The sequence below is a fragment of the Manis javanica genome, chromosome 8, assembly GCF_040802235.1.
Source record: "Manis javanica isolate MJ-LG chromosome 8, MJ_LKY, whole genome shotgun sequence".
Classification (NCBI taxonomy): Eukaryota; Metazoa; Chordata; class Mammalia; order Pholidota; family Manidae; genus Manis; species Manis javanica.
This window is the reverse complement of record NC_133163.1, coordinates 29,370,036-29,385,671: the sequence shown is the minus strand read 5'-3', so window position 1 is coordinate 29,385,671 and position 15,636 is coordinate 29,370,036. Positions and strand designations below refer to the sequence as shown.

General features: G+C 38.1%; 1 protein-coding gene across 3 annotated transcripts in view; it reads left to right on the top strand.

Moving 5' to 3' along the window:
* Nucleotides 1-15,636, top strand: part of RGS6 (regulator of G protein signaling 6) — a 530,176-nt gene that overhangs the window by 18,380 nt on the left and 496,160 nt on the right. For all 3 annotated transcript variants that reach the window (XM_036997960.2, XM_073242184.1, XM_036997925.2), the window contains exon 2: nt 5,224-5,327. In XM_036997960.2, coding sequence (XP_036853855.2) covers nt 5,244-5,327 — 84 coding nt within the window. In that variant the 5' untranslated portion in view covers nt 5,224-5,243. The remainder of the gene's footprint in view (nt 1-5,223; nt 5,328-15,636) is intronic.

The window sequence follows — 15,636 nt, the reverse complement described above, 5'->3', positions numbered from 1 at the left end:
TATATTATAGTCGGGGTTTGATTACATCTCCTGCAAGATATTTCCCTGAACAGGGTTCTGAGGGCTAGGCACTAAGAGTGGCTGGCGTGACATCTGAGGCTTTTGGCTGCACGTGACGATGAGTTTAGGGGCACTGTAGTGTAACTGTAGTGGTCTGTCTCTTCGTCATGCATCAGGATCACCTGAGAGGGTTGTTAAACTGCTGATGGTGGTATCTCAGAAGCTGTGAGTCAGAACACCTGGGGAGGACGAAGGGTTTCTTCAGTGATCTGTTGCTGATGGCCTAGGAATTTCATGGAGCCAAACACTGGACAAAAACAAGACTGCTGGTCAGTTGCTACATTCATTCTGTGCAAGGGAATGTGCATGCCTTATTTTATTCCTTCTTTAAAAGCAACCCTGCAAGGTAAAGGGTTCTCATCTTCCAGGTGAAGAGCTGGAAGTTTAGGGAGGGAGAGCCAATTGCTGAAGGCCTCACAAAGGCCTTGGTGTGGCCATTGCTGAGATGTGATTCTTGGAGCCCCTTCCGTATCCACGTCATTGAGGTCTTTCCTACCTGCTCAGCTTAGCACTGTTGTCTGCTGGACCCTAGACTTTGCTTGCTCCAGAGAGGCTGGCATTACAAGGAAAGCAGCTGGCATTTGTTGTAACTGCAAGTTACAAATGCAATGTAAGTCTGGAGTAAATTGCAGTCCCAACTTTAAAAAAGATATACTAATCAGAGTTTGAGTCACAGATGCTCAATTGTTCTGCTATTCACTATACTTTCCACCTCCCACATATTCCTTCTTACCCAAATTGCTCATGGATTCCAAATTGGATTCCTGAGTTCGGGGCTGGCCCCTATCAATAAATCCTGGGGAAAATCTTCATGTGTGATTCAATACATATAAACAAAGTCTTTTTTGGTGTTAAGAGTCTTCTTTGTTGGGGAGTTTTACTATCTTGTTATTGTAAGAATGTTCCAGAGGGAATACGCTACATCTTGGTGAAATCTTATCAGTTCTATCATACATTCAGAAATGTTTGAGTATCTGCTATGTGTCAGACCCTGTTCCAGGTACCAGGAGTAGAGGGGTGAACCCCATTGACAAAGACTACACCCAGGCAGAATAGGCTTTCCAATGGAAGAGATTCCTGATAAACAAGTAAACAAAATCATATGAATTGAGATTCACGCAAGTCTCCATTCTTTCACTCTTCACACTTGGCTGTCTCCCACTTAATCTCTTTGAGATGACATCATCTTCACGGTTTTTTCTATTGGGCATCTACCACTCCTGGGCCTTCAGGTGTCCATGCCTGTGTTGTCACCAAGGCTGGAATGGCCTCTTTTACCTCTACCAGACTCCTTTTCATCCTTCTGCCTTGATCTCAGTTTCTGCTTCCTCTGCTCTGTGCTCATAACTGAACACCCACACATTACAGTGTCCCACTTTCATGGACATGTCTGTCACCCCTCCTACACTCAAACTTCTGTGTGAGTATCTGTGTCGGACATAACCTTTGTTATCTCCAAGCCCTAGCATGGAGCCTTCTGAGTGGAGGCTCCTGGTTTGTACCCAGAACAGATGTTAAATCCCACTGCACCTGGTGGTGGGTGCTGGTATTGCAGGAATTGCTCCAAGGGATGCTGAGTCTGGGAACAGATGCAGTTCTGTAGTTCTTTGGGTTCAGCATGAGCACTATCATGCATAGACGAGATGGGCTAGGATATAGGCAGAGATGACAGAAGAAAAGTGGTGGGGAACATTCCAGTGAGTCTTTGAAGGGAAGTTAGAAATTTGAAATTCTGAGGTTCTAGGTCAGACCTGGAAGAAATCATTTTATAGCTATTGTCCATTTGGGGTCCAGAGAAGCTGTGGCTTAACCTGATTCCAACAGCTAGTTAGTTTCAGAACCAGACCTCCCAGTTCAGGAAGATTTCCACTATGCTGGGACTGTGATTTGTGACAGATAAGGAAAGAGGTTCAGAGAGATGAAGCAACTTGTGCCAGATCACACTGCTAGTAAGTGGTGGAGCCTGGATTCAGACATAGATCTATCTGATGAGAGAAGCCAGGCTTGTATCTACTAAGATACCTTTCCTCTTCTTGGAGACTGTGAAATGCATGATCTTAACACATTTTCTGTTTCCCTCTTTTGTTCATTTTATGCCATGTAGGAAAGAATATTATGAACGTGTTTTCTTTCTATTGCAATGTAGTTGTATGTTTTCAGAAAAACATTCACATTCTTCAAATATTAGAATAAGTATATATAAATAACATAAAGAAGGTTTTGTTTTTCTCTGCCACTAAATTAAAAATACTCCTATTTCATCTTATTGTACTTTATTTAAAGATAAACATTTTATAATATATTGTCAAGAGTGAAAATCTAGTCCTTTAATTTCATGAACCCCAGCTTAATAGTCAATGAATTTAATTAGAACATCCTTACCTAGGCAGATTTCACATCCAGTTCTCTCTAACATCTATTGACATACAGACTAGAAAGTTGTATCACTATTTTAGAAATGATTCTTTCTAGACAGAAGAGAGAAATAACTTGTCTGAGTTTCAAAATGAGTTGCTAGAGGAACCAAAAATAGAAGCTCTTCTACTACATACTAGACTCACAAAAATTCCTAACAGAGATTATCTGCATGCACTTAGCAGACTGAAGTCCAGATCCTGGAACATCAGTCCATTTTAACACACAGAAGTGTTTCTGTTGGGGGTGACCAGGGAAAGGTGAGGGGAGGGCTGACACGACTGTTTCTAGGTCATTTTCAACCTTGCTGTGATAACACACTTTTCTAGGTGGAAGATAATATGCTCATTAAAGTGAAAGTGTTCATTTTAAAATAAAGCAATAGAAACTCCAAATGTCTCTGTTACATAGATAATGAGCATACATAAATGGACTCAATTTTGGTTTTTCATGCTCTGTCATATTCTATATCAAGGCAAAGGAGTAGGCAAGTAAATAGCCGTTTAAAAATTAAACAGTGTGTTGTTCATTTAAATTTAAGAACTACTGATTAGAATAATAATCAGTGTTTCCATGTAGTACTGTATTCATAGGAATACTCATATTACAGTGGGTAGAGATAATAGAGTGATACTCTTTCTCTCTCCACATAATCTAACTTTTAAGATGCATCTTTATTCATAAAAGATGACAAAAGCAAGTGACATTATTCAGATGGGATATTTTAGACATTTAAATTCTTTCCATAAATTTCTGTTTCTTCTTCATTTTCTGCCCAAATTTGTTTTTATGAAATGACCTTTGATACCAACTTATTTTATAATAAAATGTTTCCTGAGTTTTTATTTTAAATTGAAATGGCCTTTTCTGTCAAATATGGTATTTATAAAAGTTTCTTTGATGAAAAGTCTTTGAATTTTCTGCAAATAACCCAGGCAGGCTCTTAGATTAGGGATAACATTTGTATAGGACTTTTATGGCTTTATATGATACTTTTGCACTCACTTTACTTGACCCTTACCTGTGAGTACTTGGTAGAATTCACATTTCCTGATAAGAGCAATGTAGAGGAAGGGGCCTTGCCCTGATTCTGGGTACATAGGCAGGCTTTCAATGTGTTCAGTTTAAAAGGAAATTAACAAAGGGAACCCAACAGGTTATTTAACTGGCTTGAGGTCACCTAGCAAAACAGTGTCACCCCAAGAATTGAACTTCTTTACTCAAACATTCCATATGTTATCATTGTCCAACTGTTATCTTTTCAGGCTTTTTAAAATGCCGAATTAAAAATATTCTTTTTTTCTTAATTGAGGTAAAATTCACATAACAAAAGTAACCATTTTAAAGCCTACATTTCATTGGCATTTAGTACATTCACAGTGTTGTGAAGCCGTCACCTCTACCTAGTTCAGAAATGTTTTCATCACCCCCAAATGAGACCACATGTCTATTCAGCAGTCACCCCGTTCCCTCCTCCCCCTGGTCACTGGTAACTGCCGATCTGTTTTCTGTCTCTGTAGATTTACCTACTCTTGATGTTTCATATAAATGGAATCATACAACATATGACTGTCTTTGCCTGTTTGACCTTCTATAACAGAATACCTTAGACTGGGGAGCTTGTAATGAAGGAAATTTATTTCTCCCAGTTCTGGAGGCTGGGAAGTCCAAGATCAAGGCTTGGGCAGATTTGGTGTCTGGGAAGAGCCTGTTTCCTGATTCTTCACAGTGATGGTTTCCTTCCCACCTGCGTCCTTATGTGGCCGAAGGGAGCTCTCTGGGATCTCTTTCATAAGGGTGCTAATCACCTTCCAAAGGCTCTACTTCCTAATACCATCACAGTGGGGGCTAGAATTTTTGAAGGCCATTAACACTCAGTCCATTACCGTGACCTTTGTGTCCGACTTTTTTCACTTAGTATAATGTTTTTGAAGTCAGTCTGTATTGTAGCAGGTATCAGGACTTATACTTTTTATGGCTGAATTTCACTTCATTATAGGGATAGGCCATATTTGGTTTATCTGTTCACCAGTTGATGGATATTGTGCTGCTTCTATTGTTTGGCTGTTGTGAATAGTGCTGCTGTGAACATTTGTGTTCAAGTTTTTTTTTTTCACTTCTTTTGGGTATATACTTAGGAATGGAAATTTCAGGTTGTATGGTAATTCTATTTTTAACTTTTTGAGGAACCACCACACTGCTTTCTATAGTGATCGAACTATTTGACATTCCTACCAACAATGAGCAGGATTCCGATTTTCCCTTATCCTTACCAATGCTTGTTATTTGAGTTTTAAGAAAATTAAAAAATATTATAACCATCCTAGTGGATATAAAATGGGATCTCCTTGTGGTTTTGATTTGCATTTCCCTGAAAAAAAAAAAAAGCAGATTTTAATACATAGAATTGATCAGAAAGTGAGTTTTGGTAAATAAGGCAAAATCAACTTCAAAATGATGGGCTTTATCTGTCTTCAGAAGATTATTTAAGATCAACATATGCTCACCCCTAGGGTGATTCTGGGCTGACAATAAAGAACATGCTGCTTTGGGAATAGAAGAATGTAGTATACAACAAGACCTCAATCATCCTTTAAATTAAAAAAATACTTTAAATTAATGAGGAAAAATAAGAAGTTATATCTTGTTTTCATGCCACTTGCCTCAAGATATGTAGTTCTTTACATTACAAAGCTTTCTTTTTATCATTTTCTCATGTCTTAATGGTCTATTCATTTATTTTTACAGCGTAAGTGAAGACATCCAGGATGGCTCAGGGATCTGGGGACCAAAGAGCAGTGGGAATTGCTGATGCAGAGGAGAGTTCTCCAAACATGATCGTCTACCGCAAAGTAAGGCTTCTGGTTAAACGCTAAGGATCCTGGTGGTGTGTGTGTGTGTGTGTGTATGTGTGCGTGCGCTGTGTAGGGGTGACTGAATAGTTGACAGCTTGACAAATGTTTTCTGCCTAAACTGCCTTGACTGATAAATGAATATTGTTTTCTTCTCATATCTTCTGATTCTCCAATTCTAAAATTCAAGGAAGTTAAGTTTTGTCATACATGGTATTGAACACTTGAAAAATATTATGCGATTTAGTTTTCTTTAAACCTAAAGATTGCTTAAGCAATGCAGGTGGAGATGCATTCCTTTGATGTAGAGGCCTTAGTGTCACATTTATCAGTCAAATGTGTTTTGACCACAGGATGTACAAGACCGGGTCTAGATGCTCTAGGGGATTCAGAGGTATGTGTGTATTAGATACAGACATATGATGTAAAGGAACATAAGATGTAAACAAATAACTGTAATAGAGTTTGTTAATTTCCAAAAGAGAAGTAAAAGTAGAGTGTCATATAATCTTAGGCGAGGGGACAATTACTTCAGCCTCAGAGGACATGGGCAGCAGTCGTCTTTGAGCTCAGTTTTAAAGGATGGGTAGGATTGGTTTCTGTGGAAAGCCGGAAGGAAGAGCAGCATTCCAGGTGGTGAGATGCTTTCAGCAAAGGCAAAGAGTTGGAGAAAGTGAGCAGCAACCAGGACGAGCTATCTTGGACATAGGATGAATTACAAGAAATAAATGGAGGTAAGCTTTTGGGAAAAGAGTCTGGTTGGAGCCAGATTTTAGAATGCTGAATCATCGGCAATTTAATCATGAAAAACTTTTGTGCCAGGAGTTGTAAAATCAACACCTCCTTGGGAGAATAAGTCTTGCCTCAGTGTGCCAAATGCATTGTTAGGACATTGCATAGGGAGAGTGGAGGCCGTAGGGGGTACATTTCTGTATCTGTGAGAAAGGTAAGGAGGACATTAATCTAGCAGGGGAGGTAGACCTCAGAATTGAATGGGACTGAGCAGAGGAATTAAAGAATCTGAATTTAAAATGACTTGGAAACTAAATGAATATAGGATTAGGTGGTGAGTAGAGAATCAAAGGTGACCAGGTTTTTGACCTTGGGTTATTAAAGGACATTGGTGCTAGTCATTCAAATAGGCACATTTAGAATAATACATTTTAAAGGAAAGAAATACGACACATAAATTTTGTTCATGCACATGTTGCATTTGAGGAAATAACTGCTTCCCAATATATACCTTTTAAAAGTTTGCATGTTTGTGAAAATTTAACCTATACTGCCTATTAATAAGGAAAGTCAGTTAATATTCATTTATTTCACTAAATATTTGAATTGTCTGCTGGGTGCTATGTATTCTAAAAGACTGTGTTTGATCTCTGTTCATCATATGGGCAATATTGAACTAGATATTCATGGGTGCCCAGTATGGTGAATTTTCTCAAATAGAACTCAAGCTCATCTTGTTTTAGTATCAAATTCCTTAATCCTTTGCTTTGCAAGAGACTACTTAGATAACCCATCTCTAACAGAGATGCTTATTAAGTTATAGTAAAGGAAAAGTAGGTTAATGGGGCTAACCAATTAGTGAGTCATACGGAATACTAGAAAGATATTTATTCATCATTACCTTCTTAAACCCCCCAAACTGGGAGACCCTATGCCAGGTTTGTAGGAACATGGACTTCAGAGTCAGACTTGGGTTAAAGCTGCAACACTACCCAGTGGTATTACTTTGAGTCCGTTATTTAACTTTTGTGAGCTTTGGTTTCTCCATTTATAAAAGGAAAAAAAAAAGGTAGGGGGTAGGCTATACCTTGTGGGGTTATTGTGAAGATTCATTTAGGTAAAGTACATAAAGTGTCTTGCATCCTGCTTGGCATGGAGGTGGTCCATAATGAATGCTGCTTTTGCTTTTATGTTTAGGTCTTATAAAGGCATGACACTGAGAGAGGAAATAAATTATAAAATATGTAAATGTTAGTGCCATTAATAAATGAGCTAGTGTACATTCTTACAGTGAGTTGCCTTTTTAAGACCCAGGAAAACAGTTCAAATATTTTTGTATTACTTAGGAGACTGGAAATCAATGGATTATTGAAGGTTGATAGGAAATGTAAAAGTCATGCAAGTCAAACACCTTTCAATGAGAATGCTTGGTATTATGTTGAAAGGAAAAATTTAACAATTTTGTGGGAACTTGATTTTTACTTTTTAGGTGGTAAAAGGGAACTTATTTTTTTTTTTGGTTTAATTTATAAACAAAGTTATAGATTGCTGTAGTTCTTTAGAAAGATAACCACTAATCATTGGTGTTTGTGCTATAAATATATCTTGCTTCCTGATGACAGATTTGTGTGTTGGGTATAGGTGTGTTCATGTCATTTGCAATATTAGTTAAATACTGTAAAAGGGACATGACATCTGTTCAATCTGTTAGAGAGAAAGAAGGGACACTTATTACTCAGCATAGGTCCAAGACCTGGAATCATTTAAACCTAGTTAATTTGACTAACTTAAGCCATGTTTGTGTTTAAACAATAGGTCTCTACTCCTAGTGCTATAGATTGACTGTTGGCTTTGACCAAGACTTACCTACCTACTGCAGTACACTATCCTCAAGGTGTCCGTAAAGATCGAATCTTGTCACCAAGGACAATTCAAAACATTTTCAATGGAAGTCCTCTGGTATAATGATTTTTTTCAAGGTTATAGCTATAAAACCAAACCTTTTCTTAGAGATCTACAACAAAAATTTATATTAAAAAGTGTGTGATTAGTGCTTTCATTTTTATTTTCTTTCTCTTGTTTGTTGTTCCTTGTGTCAGAACTTTTCATTGTGAAATTTTTGCTTGGACTGCGTTGTGTTGATTCAGATGCTGATATTTAAAAAGTCAAATGGAGTTTTTGAGTGAGCTTCCCAGTAATAAGTGGGATGATTTTGTCTGTAATGGTGTTATGACTTTTATGTGCCATTTGGGATGGTAACCTTCCAGCGTATGAGTAACGATGGGTGGGTTTCTTAAGCCCACACTTTTCAGTATACTCTTCGTTTTCTTTTCATGTTTTCCATGTCATTAACTGTGAGAAGCTGTACTTTCCCAAGGTATGATTTATTTATTGAACTTGAACCGACTTTCTAATTTAGTTTTTCATCCCTCATATTCACATTTTGGATTGGAGGTGTGTATGAAAAATGTATTGGTCACATTAAGAATCTATTTAAAAGAGAACTTTAATTATTCATTAAGTCGCCAAGACCTGATAACTTTTTTTATACTCCTGGATTCAAAACATCCTGGGTCATTGAATTACCCAACATAGTGATGATATTTGAACCTAGCTGTACTTCAGATGATTTAGGAGTGCTTTATAAAAATGCTGATGCTCAAAGAATCCCTTCCAACCTGCAAGATGTTTTTATTTAAGAAGTCTGAACAGGGGTCCTAATAATCTGAGTTTTGGAATGTTCTCAGGAGAATCTGATGCCCAGCTAAATTTGAAATGCAGGTTTTTAGCATCTTTTACAATGGCCAGGTACATAATGTGTGGCAAAACAGTGGGGAAGTTGATGTTTTGAAGTGAGTTTTGACTTCCTAATTGTTTACACATCTCTCAAGATGTAGAAGAACCAGTTTCCTGTCATAGAATTAGAATTAAGGGATTTTAGTTCCTTCATCTCAGAAATTATCTAGTCAATATCCTCCTTATAGATAAGAAAACTAAGGTATGGAGAAGATACATAACTTGCATAAAGCAAGTCACAATTTCCCAGTGAAACTGTGACTGTTTCCAGACAACCTGGCTGCCCAGCAGTGTCCCCTCTGCTGCCATGTTATCAGTCACAAACGGCCATTACCATATTGCTGGGGCTTACCAGACATTCGTTACATTATATCAGTGAATATACTGTGTAGGAGACCATTGGTTTTCATGCTTATTCTTGGAGCTTTGAATAATGGTGACTTTGAACATTTGTAATGCCAAGCTTCATTCTGTTTGCTGGAGCATTGGTTGCAAAGAGCTACAAATTTCCAGCTGTACTGGTTATTTGATTTGATAGAACTCAGGACAATTAGATGGTAGGTGGACAGATAAAACTGTAGCTTATGTTGGCCCAGACTTGGGTCAGAGGCAATACAGTGTGGTAGAAATTGCCAAACGGGGACCAGAGAGCTCTGCATATCTGGCCCCGGCTCTCACACTTGCTGTTTTTGTTCTCTGGATAGGCAATTTCATTATCCTGGCTCTATTTCTTATTTCATCTTCTTCCTTTCCTCTTTCTTTTCCTCCTTCCTTCCCAATGATGAAATACTTCTGATACAAAAATAATAAATTTACAATGAAAAAGAATATATTCGTGTCCATGCAAATTAGCAAGATGCATGATACAATGAACCCCATGTACTCACCATCAGCTTCACGAGTACAGTATTACTTTGGCTTCATTTCCTCTTTTGTAAAGTGAGGGGAACGGGCTAGATAATGTACACATACCTTTCTGCAATGATTTCAAAGTTTCATTCTGTAACTTTTTGATCTCTCAGAGGTCATACACTTTCCTGATGTCAAAACAATGTTGTGAGACTATAGGCATGTTTAAGGATCTTCTGAACTTTTCTTGAAATATTTTAAACCAGTCCTACGTAACCTAATTGGACTGAGATAAAACCTAATGTAGTCAGGCATCAGACAAATAATTTTAATTGTAAATGATTTAACATTTACAAGTTAACTTGGTGGTGACCCGTTTCTTTGGCTCACTAATAACGTTTAAGACATTTGTACAGTTATCATTGTGTAGTCCTGATTGTGTGTCACACAGATAGCAAAAACAGTGTTTAAACAGCAGCACTGGAAATTATCGGTAATATGTAATGAGGATGAATTCTGTGTTTCAGAGAAAGGAGAAAGAGCCACTGTTATTGCATATCAAAGGAGTTGCTAAGTAGCCTTATGATTGTTGGCTTTCTTAACCCATTAGTTTCTAGTTATTCACTCCTTCACTACAGGAATGTAGGTTTTGCCTTTGTGTGGCTCTGACACCCCAACATCTCTTTCCCTAGTGATTTGGGTCCTTTGAAGTCCTGGGCAGAAGTTTGTTTAGGCATACTTCCAGAAAGTAAATGCAGCACTATTTTAGTTACACAGGCAGTGGTATGCAGCAAGAAGGGGAAAATCCTAGCCTGGAAGAGGCAAGTCTGGTGAGAAAGCTGGGAATATGGCATTGTTTTGGAAATCATAGATGACAGTTGCAGAGTCCAGCACAGCTAAGAGTCAGGGAACCTCCAGATCCTGTTGGCCAAGGTGTATGAGGATTAGAAACTATTTAATAAGCAAATATGTATGCAGTATCATTTGGTCCGTGGGGCAGAGATGGGTACCTCAACAATGGCAATATATAACTGGTGAGACAAGCTGAGGGCTCTGGGACAAGGTACAAGGGTCGTGAGGTCCATAGCAGGAGAGAGGATGGTGGTTTTATGGAAAGCATCCAGAGGATTGGGCACCTGCATTAATTCCTGAAGCATGATTGGAACTGATGTGGCAGAGAAGGGGAGAAAAAGTGGAGGAGGCAGAGGAACTTCCATTTGCAAAGGGACAGAATTGTGGTGTCATAAATTAAGTGGAAACTTTAAGTGGCTATTTTCGTGGAGCTAGGTTTCTATGCTGAAGGGATGAAGCTGGATAGGGAGATTGAAGCCAAGTCTTATACATGAAGATCTTATACATCATGCCAAACATTGGACAGTATATCTTCCTTTTGCATCTCCATGCCCCTGCCCCATGCCTCTCCGTGCTGCTCTCCATCCCAGAGGGAAGGTAGACTACATCTACAGGGCTCCTGTGATCTCTGCATTTCAATTGAATTTGGTCAATAGAAGCCTGGGAAGAGATGAGAGGGAAAAAGAGAAGTAAAGTCAGGTTATTTCTTTCCCTGGATCCTATTTTGTAAAGTCTTGCACTGGCTGTGTCCCTTGACTGAATGGAGGTCATTGCTCCTCTCAAGGCAGCCTGCTCTGCATCTCTGGGCCCTGATACCCTTTTCCTCTATCCATCTTTTCATCGTCTGGGTGGTTCCAGCTTCTATTAGTCATCTATTGCTGCATAAAAAATTACCCCACAACTCAATAGCTTAAACTCAACATTTATTATGTCACAGTTTCTGTGGGCCAGTAATCCAAGTGCAGATTTGGTGGGTCCCCAGTTCGCGTTCTCTTATGAGGCCATAGTCAACATATTGGCTGGGATTGCAGTTTCATCTGAAGGTCCAAATGGGGAAAGGACCACTTCTAAGCTCACTCATGTGGTTATTGGCTGGATTTTGTTCTTCAAGTGCTATTGAAATTATGGTCTTGCCTCCTCATTGGCTGTTGGCTAGAAACACTCTCTGTTCCTTGCCACATGCGTCCCTCCATGGAGCAGCTCACAGCATGGCAGCTTGTTTCATCAGAGCAAGCAAGGAAGAAGAGGCAGAGAAGGGGACTAGCAGTAGGAGTCTCACTGTTTCATAGCCTAATGTTGGACATAACATCCCATCCCTTTTGTTAGAAGCAAATCACAAGTTCCACCACCAGGTGATGGTGTTTATGCAAGGGCAGAAGTACCTGGAAGTAGAGATTCTTGTGAGTCACTTTAGAAGCCATGTATCCCAAGTTCTGCATCCACAGGTTGGAGGTTCTTGGGTGTTCTCTTACCATTCCCCTATACTCTGCCACCTCTTTATATTTGGCACCTTGTGAGATAAACCTTGAATTGTGCTATGTGTGCCATTTATTTACTGATAAGGTTCTGACTCATTCAGGTATTATCCCCAAAGCAAAGGGAAGTCATTGAGACCCTGTTTTACTTCATAAGGAAACTGTCCACCAAAGGACCTGAAATGGGGAAGTCCCATGTTCAATGTGGAGGATGTAAGAGAAATGGTAGCATTACCAGCAGAAGAATAGTTTGGCAGTTTTACTGGAATTCAGATGAAGAAAATGTGATGTGAAAATCAGCAGCAGTGGTATGTGGATGAATGGATGTGTTGGAGAGATGTTTAGGAGTAGGATTTGGTGACTGATGAGATGGAATGGATTTAAAAGTAATGAGGAGGAATGGGGAGGGATCTTTCTACTTGGTTACACCTGGCAATTGTCAGAAAGTTTCCTGGGACCAACAAAGTTTTGAACCAAATAACTGTAGAACTGGATTTCCTGCCCCTCTCCTGCTTGTAGGTAGATAAATCAAGAGTGTCATGGAAAAAGGTGCCTAACTGGACCAGGATGTCTGGGTATTGTGGCTGTTCCACCAGTTCACTTGTGGCCACACACAACTGTTTCCTGCATTTTGTTGTGTCCAGTTCTGCCAGTTGTGTCCAGTGAGGCTGGGTGTCTCCAAAGTACTTCCTATGCTAACATTCTAGGGCTTTCACAATCTAAAATAAGGACATCTATATTTTATTATCTGTCTATTCTTCCATAGCCTTGTTTGCTTTTCCATTTTCTTTAAAAAGTTAGCCCAAGTGAAACTTTAAAATCAGGTAAGTCAGTATGTTTGAAAAGAAATGCTTTTTGGTTTTGAACATTCAGGGCTTTCATTCTTTTCATTCTTTCATTTTTTTAAACATTAAGTAAAATTCCCAAGTACTAACTTCAGCAAGTGTTCTGGGTAACGAATTTAATTGTTCCATCTGCATTTGAAGATTCTGTTCATTAAATATTTTGAAGGTATTTTATTGCCTTAGGAAAAAACTGTTCTGTTTTCCTTTTCCCTTAGGATTAGACCTGCCAGAGGAAAAGCTCCCCATCACATTATCTTGGCTGGCAGGAGACAGGAGTGTGGGCACGTCCCAGGCCAGTGGTATCAGTGTCCACAGATGAAAGGGATGGTATTTTTAGTGTGGAGAAAAGCTCAGTGTGGTTTAGTATGATGTGTTTCCATGAGTGTAACTTTCTAATTTGAAAAGCCTGTGCTGTGTTTAAGTCATCATTGCACTTTTCTAAGTTTTTTTCCCCCATTTCATTTCAAAGAGTCTAACATTTTACATTCTGGCAGATAGTTTATTACTCTAACTATTGACCATCCCTCGTAGTATCCTTATGCTATGGAGAATTTGAATGACCATAGAGTAAATACCCCATTCTCAGGATTTTGAACAAGAAAAACTAAAAGCTAAGAGATCTCTATGAAAGGAAAATACAAAGTGTTAAGAATCATGGGGGGATAGGAGAATCATTTTTTTTTTTAAAAAAAAAAAACTCTATGAGCTTCCCAGTAAAAATCAAAACTGAAAATGGACACATCTTTTGGTTAACATTCCACTTCTAAAAATTTACTGCAATAAGGGAATGGAAAATATGCAAAGATACAGATATAACTATAGACATATATCCACTCCAAAAGAATATTCATATCTCTGTGGTGAATAGTATCCAAAGATGTAAATAAGTCAAATATTTGTAGAAGAAGAATCAGTTAAATAATTTTATTGGGATAGGATTCATATTTGGGATGGTCCCATAGTCAGATTACTGGCTTTTGTTCTGGCAGATCAAATAACTGCCTTGAAAGCAAGATGGTCGCTGACATCCTGGGATATGGTCAGAATGTTTATTCTTCATTTTTAACATCTTACAAGGCTTTAATCATTTTTGTCTTGTAAAAATTTTTGTTTTATTTGATAAATATAATGGCAATGCAGATTGACTAAAAATTATTATTTCCATTGCTCTTTATTATTTTCTACATCTCTGTGCTTACCTCTGGGATCCTTTTCTTTTGTCCAAAGAACTACCTTTAGTACTTTTTTCAGTGCAGGGCGGCTGGTGCAAGATTAAGGAAGAAAATAATCATTTATTGGCTACCCACTGTATACCAGATACTGCCCTGGATTTTGTTCATATGCCGAATCACTGAAGCTCAGAGTAGCTTGTTAGGTAGGAGGTGGGCACCCTGCATTACACTTAAGGACCAGGAGGAGTCAGTAACTGGTATTGGGGTTTGAATCTAGATTTACTTTAGTCCAAAGTCTGTGATTTTTTTAAGAACAGAGAATTTGAAGTATGTGTAAAAAGAACAACAAAAGAGCTCTCAGGGCTGTTTGTTATTAATTATGGGAAAGTTGGTGTGGACAGCATGGGCTTGCCAAGGAGGAAGAAATCTGAAGAGAAAATGACTTGAATTGCATCTTTATGAAAGGGTATGATTTGGTCCAGTAGAAAGAGAGCCAAGAAATGATTTTAGGTGATAGGAGTTGTATGAGGAGAGGTGTGGTGATCAGAAAACAAAACATGTATTTAGGAGGTAGCATATTTTATAATACTAAATTTAGGACATATACGTGATATAATAATAGCCGTATTCTTCATATGGAGATCCTGAAACAAGAAAATTAGAATAGTTTTAGTACTGAAAGTTGCATGGTAAAACATTGTAAAGCTGAACTTTCTGCCAACTGATTTTCTTTCTTCCCTTCCTTTTAAAAAAATCATTGTTTTTCCATTTTAAAAGAAAATTCAACTTCAAAAAAATCAAGGCGTGAACTATAGAAAAAAAAATCTCAAATATTCCTACCATACAACTATGACTACAGGTAACATTTTGTCTGTTTTTTTGATTTGTATCAACAGTATACACATATACATATATATATATGTATAATATTAATCTAGTGGGTAATCATAGTGTATGCACTAATTTGTGTTGCCCTCCCATATCCTAAACATCAGTCTGTGCCAGAATCATAATCATAGTTTTAAACATGACATTATATTCTCAGTAAATAACATACCATAGTTTAATTATTCTCTTACTTATCATTAATAGCAAAATTTAGAATTCCTAAGTCAAAAACACAACCTGTATTATAACTCCTGAAATATATTGTTTTCTAGAAGGTCAGTATTGGTTTCTGCATATGTAGACTGAGCTTCCTTGAGTTTTTCTCAAAGCTTATTGAACTACAGAAACAGATTGCGGGGGTTTCTAATAATTAGGGGATTTCTAATAATTAGGGTTTTCTTTCCTCTCTTTTCTACACCAGACCCCCCTTTTAATGGCTGACTGGGTTTGCAATACCACCTTCATCTTGACAGCCTCAATGCTGGGGCATTCAGAAATTTTCAACTTGGAACTTTTCCAAGTCATTTGCTATTTTATTCTCTATTTGTTTTTCTTAAGCAACTAACTCAATAAGAATAACTTTTCAACCTCTTTCCACTCCCCACAGCATTTTTCCTGACTGCACCACCTCTGCCTACAGTTTAACCATGGGGTTGCTTCTTAAGTTTTCAAGCTAAATACAAAAGCACAGTTCTGAGAA